At 44.4% G+C, this 12,067-nt stretch overlaps 2 protein-coding genes across 2 annotated transcripts; both read right to left on the reverse strand.

Moving 5' to 3' along the window:
• Window positions 1–1,806: 1,806 nt before the first annotated feature.
• SERLADRAFT_433068 (uncharacterized protein) lies at window positions 1,807–2,873 on the reverse strand (the record flags this gene model as incomplete). The annotated part of the gene is made up of 3 exons (XM_007313236.1): window positions 1,807–2,085; window positions 2,136–2,211; window positions 2,587–2,873. 3 exons carry the CDS (start codon window positions 2,871–2,873, stop codon window positions 1,807–1,809), a joined length of 642 nt encoding a protein of 213 aa, XP_007313298.1.
• Window positions 2,874–3,383: 510 nt separating this feature from the next.
• On the reverse strand, window positions 3,384–4,478 carry SERLADRAFT_405200 (uncharacterized protein; the record flags this gene model as incomplete). Its single annotated transcript, XM_007313237.1, has 3 exons — window positions 3,384–4,041; window positions 4,079–4,360; window positions 4,420–4,478. 3 exons carry the CDS (start codon window positions 4,476–4,478, stop codon window positions 3,384–3,386), a joined length of 999 nt encoding a protein of 332 aa, XP_007313299.1.
• Window positions 4,479–12,067: the final 7,589 nt, after the last annotated feature.

Here is a 12,067-nt window from a genome sequence, read left to right on the forward strand (position 1 = left end):
ATGGTGGATACCACATTGTGATGAAAAACAACAACCACAAGTTCTGATTCACATATTCAAAGCTCACTCGTAATTAATCAATATCTCAAGTAGTTTCCCCCCGTGCGGGATTAAGGGGGGTTAGAGAGAAAAGAAGCGAAGCGTAAACTATCTCCATACAGGGTTTGAACCATAAAGGTCCTCTAAGTACACTACATCTTCTCTTTCTGGAATAGGCCTTTGTGCAACAGGCTGGGCTATGCGTTCCACGCCATTTCCTTGCCATTCTACACGAAAATGGTTGCGGAGTTGGTTCGTCAGGTACATCGTAAATCAGGTAGACATTGGGGTATGCACCCAGTGATTGTAGATTATCAGTAGATAGTGGTTTTTCTGCCCCCTGAGCCTCCATCATGACCACATCCTCCTCTCAAAAGAAAGCAGCTGCCTCGGCTCTCCTTAAGTCGTCTCATGCTCAATGAAGGAGGGCTGCTTCCCTGGCTTCGGCCACAGCTGCTGCTGCTGTATCACTGGCTTCAGTATCATCTCTTATTAAATCACCTCAGCATAATTCAATTTTAACTGGTCATGCTTGGGTTAGGGAGCTATTATGTGGACATCCTTGTTGATTCCATAATATGATGGGGCTTTCCAAGCCAGTTTTCCGCAGGCTCCTTCAAGAGCTCAAGAATCATGCAGGTTTTTGTCACTCCAAGCATATCTCAACAGAGGAGCAGCTTGCTATCTTTCATCAAATGTGTCGCACTGGTGGAACAAATAGGGATATGCAGAAGAGGTCCTAGCATAGTGCTGAAACAATATCAAAGTATGCATGTGTTTATTCTTTAATATCATTCACTGAGTATTAAACCTTGTTACTTATAGGATCTTTCACCGTATGCTCAATATGGTGGTTTCTCCTGCCTTTTACCGGAAATACATCAATCTCCCCCCTAATGAGGAGGTCCCTCCTGAAATCCGAGATGAGCCCAAGTTCTATCCCTTCTTTAAACAGTGTCGTGGTGCCATAGATGGTAGCCACATCAATATCTTTGTTCCTGAAGATGCTTTTACTGGATGCTATTGTAATTGGAAGGGTCGACTCTCTCAAAATATCCTTGCTGCTTGCACCTTTGACATGCACTTTTCATATGTCCTGTCTGGCTGGGAGGGCAGTGCTGCTGATAGTTGTGTGTACAACAATGCTCGGAGCAATGACTTTGTAATTCCTCCAGGTCTATATTATCTTGCGGATGCAGGCTTTCCCTCATGTGATTCCCTTTTGGTCCCCTACTGTGGAGTACAATACCATTTGAAGGAATGGGGTAGAGCTTCACAAAAGTCTTCATTTCTTTCACTTTGATATCTCAGCTCATACTTGTTATCTTTCAGGCCCAAAGACTTCAAAGAGCTTTTCAATTTACGTTATGCTCAAGCTCGTAATGTTATTGGGCGCATCTTTGGGGTGGTCAAGAGACGCTTTCAACTAATGGTTGCAGCTCCAGAGTATGCTTTGGAGGTACAAGCAAAGCTTGTTCCTGCACTTTGCGTTCTTCACAATTTCATACGAGTTCATAATCCTGATGGCAGTAACAATGAAGAAGGGGACAGCATAGGTGGTGGACAGAATAGTCAAGCTATGCGGCAGGATCAAAGGGATTATAGCCATGGCATCACACCTCAGGAAAAGGAGAGGGCAATACTTAAACGTGATATAATTGCAAAGGCAATGTGGGAACAGTATATCGCATATACTCAAACTGGAAACTAGTAATAGTAAAGCTATTTTAACTACATGCTATCAATCTCAAGATGGATGTAGTTGGATCAAAGGACATCATCAGAGATAGCAGAATATGCATCAGCAATGGCAATATTCTTGGTGAATAGTGCAATTGCTTGTGTGCGCTTAGCAGTGGCCAATGCATTATCAACACAAACAGCCTTGATTGCAGCAATTCTCCTCTTAGGTGTGCTGGGGACATCACCAATAAGCTGGGAAATACTAGGGTCAGGACAACTGAGTGATGAAGCTGCAGATGTAGGAGTGGGTGATCCAGAAGCTGCACATTTGCGTTTTGAGCTCTGAGACACTTCAATAGAATCCTAGAAGAATGAATAGTGAGGTAAAGTCAACATCAAGCCATATCACATACCTGAGACTTTTCTTCCCCATCCAAGTCTAAATCACTCTCTGGATGACCATCTGCTGTGCTCATCTTGATCCACTTGCTCCTCATAAGGATGAGGTGAGGGCAAAGAAGGCTCATCAATCTCTGGGATATGAAAAGCACCCTCACCAGTGGCATAGTGTCCATCAATGAGTCCAATTATATCATTGTAGGGTGGAAAAGGGTTTGTACGCCATAGCTTTGCTTCTGGATGGGACTGAGACAGATCTAATTGAGTACATCCCATACTAAATTATTGACTCTACACTTACTGCAATATAGTTATCCCACACATCTTCTTCAGCAGTTACTTTCTTTCTGGTATCATTCTATCCAAAACCAGACAGCTCTTGGAGCTGCTGAACAACAAGGCACATAGCCTTTAACTGTGATGATAAAAATCAGTACAATATATGTTATACAATGGTTGACTTACTGTTCCCCAATGTCGGCTACAATTTGTAGATGTCTTTGGTGCACCAGCACAACGGCTGCAGCAACAAAAGCTGGTTTTTTGAAATTATTGTCAGGTTGATTACCTTCCATTTGTGCCTCCTTCAATTTATCCACTAATGTGGCATCATCCTCTGATGTCCATTTTGCATTTCGGGGCTCTTTTGGGGCTGGACTCTGAGATTGTTGACTAGAAGGTTGGTTCTCTTTGTTGGCAAGGAGCCTGTTTTTCATAGATGAAATCTTGAGTGTGAGCTTTTGAGAGGTCATTGGGGGCTTTTGAGGTGGGTTTGAGAGTGATAGAGCAGTGTGAGCTATTGTAGTTTGAGTGTAAAAGTTGGGAACACAATTTGCAGACCGGTGTGACAAAGTTTTTTTGAAACGAGCTGAGTTGCCGAACACGTCAGCTCGTTCCAAAACGCAACTTTTTTGGCGGGTGACATTTTGAAACGGTGGCTGCTGAACAGGCCCTGACTATGTTTTATTAAAAATGCAAAGAAACTAGTGATCGCGAGAATCTTATCATTTGACTGTGCCCTTAGCTTCCATCTTGCTCACAGGGACCACTTCCACTTGCAGTGTGCATGTTTTGCTGGAGAACGACAGAGATTTGAGCTATCAATATCCTTATGAGGGTTTTTCTTCACTATGCCTCACAGGCCCCAAGGTATAGTTGAGTCTTGTACCCGGTGAATCTTCAGTTGAATAATCAGCTTATCCTTGGTGAGTCAATTCAGTTCTTCTTCATTTGGCGTCAGGACTATTGCTGTGGCATTGCATTCAGCCTCTCGGCTCGCCTTCTTCTGTGCTTCCTTCTGCTGCCTCTGCAACCCTCTGCCTCTTTGCTTGGATCTCACCCTCTTCATGCTGAATGATCTCAAGGTGGCACTTCTTCTCAAGTCCAGTGCTATCAATTTCTCTCACAAGGCGCATGGCATGGCAAAAATCTTCTGAGGTGAGTGTTGCGTCCACAAACAACTGCGTGTCATTGTGGCAAAATTGTGTGATTGCATTGTGCTGATGCATTGATAAGGTAGGCTTATCTTGTGCACGCAGCCGGAATATGCCAAGGGCCCCCTTGTTTGCGTCATTTATTGCAGGCATCCATGCAGCATCATGCTCCTCAGTACTGGCTTGGTGAATTGTGCCGCCTGGCGCATATTCAGTTGTGAATGATTCCCACTTGTTGAGTGCTCCCTGGAATAGGGCTAGTGTGATTGGACACAGATGCTCAAGCTTGGAGGCAAGTTTGAATGCTGCAGCCATAGCAGCAGGATTAAAACAGAGCCGACCACCAAAGCAAGCTGTCTTGGGGGCCACATTAGCACCAAAGATCAGCTCGGGATTGGTAAAAATGAGTTTGAGGTGCTGTTTCAGTTCCGTGTAATGGTCCCAAGTCCAGCACATTGAGAGACTCTGTGCCTGGCCCCCAAACCATCTGTGAATATGGATGTGAGACTGTACCACCATATAACACAATGGCAACAACCTCTGTCATTGTCTTCGAACAGTGGAGAGCCTTGTACAAGTTGAGTTCCATATGATTGAGTTTCCAGTGATCCTTCTTATCTCGTACAAATTCCAGAAACTTGAGTATAGCTTGATGATCCATGAGAACCACCTCCACAGCTTCGATGTGAGACTGGAACCTGACATTGCTTGTGTCGGGAAATTGACTGGCCACCAGCCCTATGTTTTCCATGTACCAGCAATATGTATCATGCTGGCCTTTCTTCTTATCTTTATTATTGAAGATTCTGCCTGCAAGACTGATTGTTTTTACTGCTCCTCAGCTTGACTCATTCAGTGCACGCACCTCAGCAGGAGTTGGCTCACAATCAGCACCATGACAAGCACCCTGTACCGTTGCACCATTATCCTGGTTTGCAAGGAGCACTGGCCCTTTAATGCCAAGTTAATCCCATTTGGCCATCATTGCATCATTTTTGTCAGGCAACAGATATGAAGCTATATAACAACACCCAATGTCTGGCCAAGTCCTTGCTGAAAGGCGGTGTATCAGAGTGTGTAGTTGAAGAGTATCTGTATAAGCGCAAATCCAAACTAATATTGAACTAAGAAATAATACATTGAGTATGTACTTCCTTATATAGTGAACAACAATGGTCTGACCAACTAACTAACCAATAAGAAAAGAAAGACTCGGAGAAAGTGGTCCAATCTATCGTATTTACTAATTGCATGAGAGAAAATATTGGTAAAAGATGTACAATTGGCTGTATCAGTAAGCCCATGAGAAGGTGCTGATTCATAGCCTTCCTCGCTTATCAATATCCCTCTGAAGTATTCCCAGACATAGCATTGGATCATTGCTATGTCATCTGGATATCTTCTTGAGGGTCTACAACAGTTCTCCTTTGTTGTAAGTACGATAGGACGTGAGTATGAATGGAAAATAAGAACAAAAAGGATAAGAGTAATAGAATGCCAACTGTAATCTCTAGTCCAAGAACAAGAGGAGTGACAGGGAATGAATCGGATAACCACAACATGATGGGAATGCAATGAGAAAAGAGAAAAATTGATTCCTCACAATTAACTCCCAATAATCAGAGGCCAGTGGCAGCACAGCTAAAGTAATGCAGTGCGGCCAAGCCATTACATGAATAAACCTTTGTGAACCAACCACATGGCAAAGGGTCGAGTCTTCCATGCTGGAACTTAGAATGCGCAATTTGTGAAAGAACTGCTACATTTTGTCTCTTCTTTGATAGTATAGAAGAAGAAAAACAATCATAAATTTTCAGATTTCAGCTGCGTTCTAGCCTGTCCAAGCCACTGTTGATATTCTGAAACTTGGTTACATAAAGCCAAAGTCAGCACCACATCAAAGCTTAGCATACAGGACCTATAATAGTTTGCCTAGGTGGGGTATTTTACTCACAAAGAAATATGTATGCTAATGTTGGGGCTCTCAGCCTTGATCTTAATAATCCACCTTGGAACCAAAGGTGATACATTAGAACTAAGGACCGAACTGATGCATTGAAATAAGTTAGGCCGATACATGATTGAATGATGGACCTTGAGTGGTGTTTGGGCACACCGTTTACTCATAATCTTAGATAATGACAGTACAGCTGTTGTGGACCTTGTAATACTTAAATCTGATTGCTTTCCGCTGTCATGCACCAAAGTTGATTGGTAGCATGGACAGGTGTCAATAATGAAGCGAATATTCAAAAGACTCGCCTTTGCGCCACACAGGCACAGTGCCACGTGGAATAGTAATTAATATTGCCCTTTTTGAACTTGTGGCTGATCAGCACCACCTCTATTAGGCAATCCAGTCACGCTCACCTTTGCTTTTCCATCTGGTACTTTCCATGTTTCGGCATTTCGGCAAATTTTTGCGTCGCCACTGGCTACACATTGCATTGCGCCCTCGCTTTTGTCGTTTCCCTTACTCCCCTTCCTTTGCCTAGCCCCACCATGGGCCCCTTCCTCTCATTTTTATTCTCACCTGATGGTCGTTTCTGGATCCCCATTCTAATCCACTTTTCCGTCACCTCCACCCTCCTCCTCCTCATTTTATTTGCTCCCCCACCATTTCTGATGTCACCACTTCCTATCCACTTCCGTCGCCGATCCGTTGACTACCACGTGCCACTGCTGATATCAGCAAAGCCCCGGCAGCCGGTTCAAATAGGGCAACAGGTCCATCTCTATGACGTTGATCTACCATCATATACTATCAAAACATCGGTCGCTCGTCTTGCCTGGTTGGAGCGTGGGTGGGTAATTTTTGAGCTGGAGAAGGTTCATCCCCTTGCGTCGCCCATGTTCATCGCTGTCCCATTCACTTGGGTACACTTATCTTTTGTCCATCGTCTTCGCTACAGCTACACCTACCACATGCTGCCTGGGACTCACTTGTTCCAAATTGGAACTACTCCTCTCCCTCCCTTGTTTGATCAGGTGGTCCAACACAACCAGTCCATTGGTAAGGCCATGGAACTGTCGGATTTGGACTAGGTGGTGGACCGGTGGCTCTAGTTTCTTTTTCTTCAGCAGAACATTCATTTACAGTGCGATTATTTTTGATTTTTGAATCATTTTTATGGACACATATTTTTTTAGAATGCCTGACTGACAATAAAAGAACTGTGTTGATACTGATAGTGTTTTGCCTTGCCCTTTTTTTACTGCATCTTCCCATGACATCATGATTTTCCTGCTCTCTTTTTGCTATTGGACTTTACTTTATGGCTGTACAAACCTGTGACATTACTCACAGCATTTATTGTTTTATCCCTTTCTTTTCCTTTTTTTGACAATCTTATCCTGTACTACCTACACAGGATTTGTCAGCATACATTCCTTCCTTCATATTCTTTCTCATTCTTTTTGCACAGCTATACTATGCATAGCCTACTTTTCTTTCACTATATAAACCCCTGTATTTTACCTTGTAAAAAAAACAAGAACTCCAATCCAGACTTCTTCTCTACTCTCAAGTTCACTACTCTGCTACTTGTGATCCAGTGTGGTCACAACACTTCCCACTTCTACCACTGTCAACTGCTGTCATCGTCACTTCCCACTTTTGAAGTCATTGTCATCCCTTTCGATTAGAGTCCTTCTGAGCACTACAGTTTGTGCGTCAGAAGCCTGCTATCACTGAGAACCTCGTCACCTCGTCATCCTCGTCGTTCTCAAACCTACCTTGTGCTACCATTAGCAAGGTAGTGCTCGTCTATACTCGCCACAAAGCACCTATCTTCCTATAAATTCAACTATCCCTCCTCCTCAAAACCCACACTCATACACCTCTGGGTTTTACTTTGAAGGATCTTTATACGTACCACCCCACGAACAACCAGACCACTCCACTGTTCTAGGAGGCAAAGCCCATAAACAAGTTCCGTGGAATCTGGGAGGATTGTGTGTTAGTTTGTTTTGTGTGTGGTTTTCTACAGTTCTCATCATCGACACCGCCAAACTGATGATCCAGCCAAAATTATTATATTATGTAATTCACACAGTGCTTTGGTATACACTTCATTGTTGTCATCAATTCTGAATCATTATACTGATAAATACAGCTATCAGACAGCGAAAAAGTTATAGACAAACATTTGTATATATATAATACTGAATAAAATCAATCTCATCCTTCAATCCCTGTCAGGCAACAAATACGAAGCTATATAACAAAGCTCAATGTCTGGTCAAGTCCTTCTTTGAAGGCGGTGAATCAGAGTATGAGAATGAAGAGTATCGGTAAGAGCGCAAATCCAAACTAATATTGAACTGGAGAACAATACATCAAGTATGTACTTCTCTATATAGTGAACGACGATAGTCAGACCGAGAAAGGGAAGTACTGAGAAAGTGGTCTGACCAGCTAGCTAACCAATAAGAAAAAAGGAAGAAAGTGGTCCGATCTATTGTCTTTACTAATCGTACGAGAAAGCGTATTGGTAAGGGATGTACGATTGGCTGTATCAGTAAGCCCATGAGAAGGCGCTGACTCACAACCTTCTTCGCTTATCAATATTCCTCCGAAGTATTCCCAGACATAGCACTGGACCGTGACTATGTCATCTGGATATCTTCTCGAGGGTCGACAACGAGTCTACCTCGTTGTAGGTACGATAGAACGTGAGTGTGAAGAGAGAATAAGAAGAAAAATGATAAAAGTAATAAGACACCTGCTGTAATCTCTAGTCCAAGGGCAAGAGGAGTGACGGGGATCGAGTCTGCTAACCACGACATGACGGGAATGCGATAAGAAAAATTGATTCCTCACATTAGCTCCCCTTTTTATAAGACTCGTGTCCTCATGAGTCCGGATGCGGCACTTTGGAACTTGTTACTAATCCAATCAAAGAGCATTGGAGGTTTGGAAGTGGCGGTGTAGTTTTCGTAAGGACGGAAGTGGAGAGAAGCGGTAATAATCCGAGGGGCGGCTGGATTTGTTTTATGGAAGGCGGCGAGTAAATCAGCGACATGCGTAAGATTGGTGTCGGGTTCCCAAGTTCGTTCGGAGACTGGATAACCATGCCAGTGAATGAGGTAGTCGAGTTTACTACCTTTCAGTTTGGTCGGTCTGGAAGCGATTATACTCTCTACTTCGTATTCGTCTATTCCTTCCACGATCTCGGGTGGTGGTCGCGAGGAAATTGGTTGATTGATGAATTCGGGAGCGTGGTATGGGGAGAGGATGGCTTCGTTGAATACGGGATGAATGGACTTCCAACTTTTAGGGACATCGAGTTGATAGGCGGAGGGTCCGACCTTTTGGGTGACTTTGAAAGGTCCGAAGCGTTTATCGTCTAATTTCTTCATTGGTCTATCCGTTGTGATGTTATGCCCTTCTAACCAGACTTTGTCGCCAGCTTGATACTCCCGGGAGGGGGATTTCTTACGGTCGTAATACTTCTTCAGATTCTCGTTTGCTACAAGAAGGGAGGATTTCGTGATATCGTGGAGTTTTTTCATTTGCTCGCTAAATTCTGCTGCAGAAGCGGATCGAGGGGACAACGTGGTGGTGACATTCGTTCTTGGGTGTAACCTATAGTTCAAAAAGAAGGGTGTTTGATTCGTTGCGGTATGGAGGTGGTTGTTGTATGTAAACTCAGCAATGGAGAGCCAGTCTGCCCAGTCATCTTGTCGGTGATTTATAAAAACGCGGAGGTAGTGCTCTAGATCCTGGTTGATCCGTTCGGATTGTCCGTCTGTTTGAGGGTGATAGCCTGTAGAGAGGCCTGGTGTTATCCCCATTAGGTCGTAAAAGTCTTTTGTGAATCGAGACATGAATTGAGGACCTCGATCGGAGACGATCTTTTCAGGAACTCCGTGGAGTTGTATTACATTATCTCGGAGTTGACGTGCATAACTGGCTGAGTCGAGAGTGACGAAGGTGGGGATGAAATGGGCCATTTTACTAAATCGGTCAACAAAGACCTGAACGGCGGTGTAGCCCTTGGATTCCGGTAATGTGCCTATGAGATCGGTGGTGATAATCTGCCAAGGCCGATCTGGTACCGGGTTCGGGTGTAGAGGGGCGTTAGGCTTTGTCCGATGTGCCTTGGTACGTTGACAACTCTCGCATCCTCGTACATACCGTCTGATATCAGTACGAAGACTTGGCCACCAGAGCTCTCGGCTCACTCGTTCAAACATTGTTCTTTCTCCTGGGTGTCCAGCCAGGGCTTCGTCGTGATGATCTTTCAATATTTGCGCCCTTAGTTCGTGATTTCGGGGAACGTATACTCGGTCAGCTAATGGGATCGGGTAGGAACTCGTCGCGGACTCTCTCTTGATCCAGACGATCCTATCCTTCATCTTCCAGGTATCCGGCTTCTCTTTCAAATTCTTCTTTACTACGTCGTCTTGTTTCTGGAAACTTCGACGTATATCTGGTAGGTATCCTTCATTGGTGTCAAGTACTTCGAAATGTACGTCTGGGAGAAGTATCTGATCCTCGTTATCGTTTGTGCCTTTAGGATGATCAATCCGTCTGCTTAACAGGTCGGCCTTCGTATTCTGATTTCCTTTGACGTGTTCCATCTTAAAATTATAATCTGCAAGCTGGGATGACCATCGAGCTTGGCGTCGATTGTATTTCTGCGGTTGACCGAAGTAGAGGAGGTTTTGGTGATCTGTGAAGATGGTGAAGGGGTGTTTCGATCCTACAAGGTGATGTCGCCATTCATCTAACGCCGTCATGACTGCGAGCATCTCTTTGTCGTAAATTTCATAGTTCCGTTCTGCAGGGGTAAGGGCTTTCGAGAGGAACGCTATGGGTCTGAATTTGTCGTTTTGTTTCTGGGATAGGACGGCTCCTACAGCGAAGTCAGAGGCATCGGTTTCTAGTTTGAATGGGTCGTCGTCGTTTGGTATAGCAAGGGTGGGGGCAGTAGTAAGCGTTTTCTTCAACGTTTCAAAGGACGTCTCTTGTTCGTCTTTCCAGGTCCAGTCAACTTTTCCGGTGAGCACAGTGAGTGGTTTCGCAATTCGTCCGTAGTCTTTAACAAATCGTCGATAGAAATTGGAGAACCCTAAGAATGATTGGAGTTCCCTTTTGTTCTTTGGTGCGGGCCAGTCAGCGACCGCTGCGACTTTTAACGGATCCATACGGATAGTGTCTTTGGAGATGATCATGCCTAAGTACTCGACTTCCTGTTTCTCGAATTCGCACTTCTTTGGTTTAAGATACAACTGATTTTGTTGCAGGATACGGAGGACTTTGGTGACTATTTGACGATGTTCTTCGAGTGTTTCCGTGAAGATCATAATATCGTCTAAATATACAATAACTTTTCCTTCCGTGATCAGTTCTCTTAGGAGGTGGTCCATCATGGTCTGGAAGGTTGCTGGCGAGTTGGTAAGTCCGAAAAACATGACGAGGGGTTCGAACAGGCCGCGATTGGTCCTGAAAGCGGCCTTGTGTTCGTCTCCTTCTTGGATTCGGACGTTGTTGTATCCCCATTGTACGTCTAGTTTCGTGAAGTAATTGGCACCTTTGAGTTTATCGATAAGTTCGGATATGAGGGGGAGGGTGTAGCGATTCTTTATGGTAAGCTCATTCAGCCTGCGATAGTCTTGGACAGGGCGTAGTGAGCCATCTTTCTTTTTGATAAAGAAGAATGGTGATGCGTAAGGTGATTTGGATACTCGAATCCGTCCACTTGTTAGATTTTCGTTAAGGAATTCGTCTAGATGGTGTTGTTCGTCTCGGCTAAGAGGGTACGTTTTGCAGTCAAGACCATTAGCCTCGGGTATTAGCTCAATTGCATGGTCCCAAGGACGTTTCGGGGGAAGTTTGTCGAATGATTCTTTGGTGAAGACGGGTTCAAATTCATGGTAGATTGGAGGAACAACATCTCGGAAGGTGAGCTTTGACTTTGCCTTTTCGGAGGATTCAGCGATTTGTTGACTTTTAGTGGCAAAGGCGTTCAATTCTAGCTGTGTTATTTCCATAATTCGTGTTTCAAGATCTACGGCTAGAACTTTATCCCCTTCTTCAGGATGATACTCCGGATCATCAGCAGGGAAGGTAATCTTGTTGGTCCGCCAATCAATTGTTGGATTCGTCAGTATCAACCAGTCGTATCCAAGCAGTATGCGTGGTGAAAGTAGGGATGCTACGATGACATCTATCAAATGTTCTTTCCCTTTCACATTGATGTGAAGAGTGATATAGTGTGTCACTTTCTGGGATCGACCATCGGCTCCTGCAGCGTCAAGAGGGACGGGCAGATGCGTAGTATTGAGGGTGTACTTGTCAACCAGGCTTCGATCAATAACTGAGTTGGTGCAACCAGAGTCGATAAGGGTTGGGACGGTGAATGTCTGTCTGTCGTCTATGGTAGTGACTTGAGAAATGACGTGGAGGCTTCGTTTTGACGTAGGGTTGTGCGGCGAGGTGTAAGCATGGATGCGTTCTATAATGTTCTCTTCGTCGTGGTTCTTTAGCATCTGTATCGCCTGCAGGG

This window comes from Serpula lacrymans, assembly GCF_000218685.1.
Source record: "Serpula lacrymans var. lacrymans S7.9 unplaced genomic scaffold SERLAscaffold_2, whole genome shotgun sequence".
NCBI lineage: Eukaryota > Fungi > Basidiomycota > Agaricomycetes > Boletales > Serpulaceae > Serpula > Serpula lacrymans.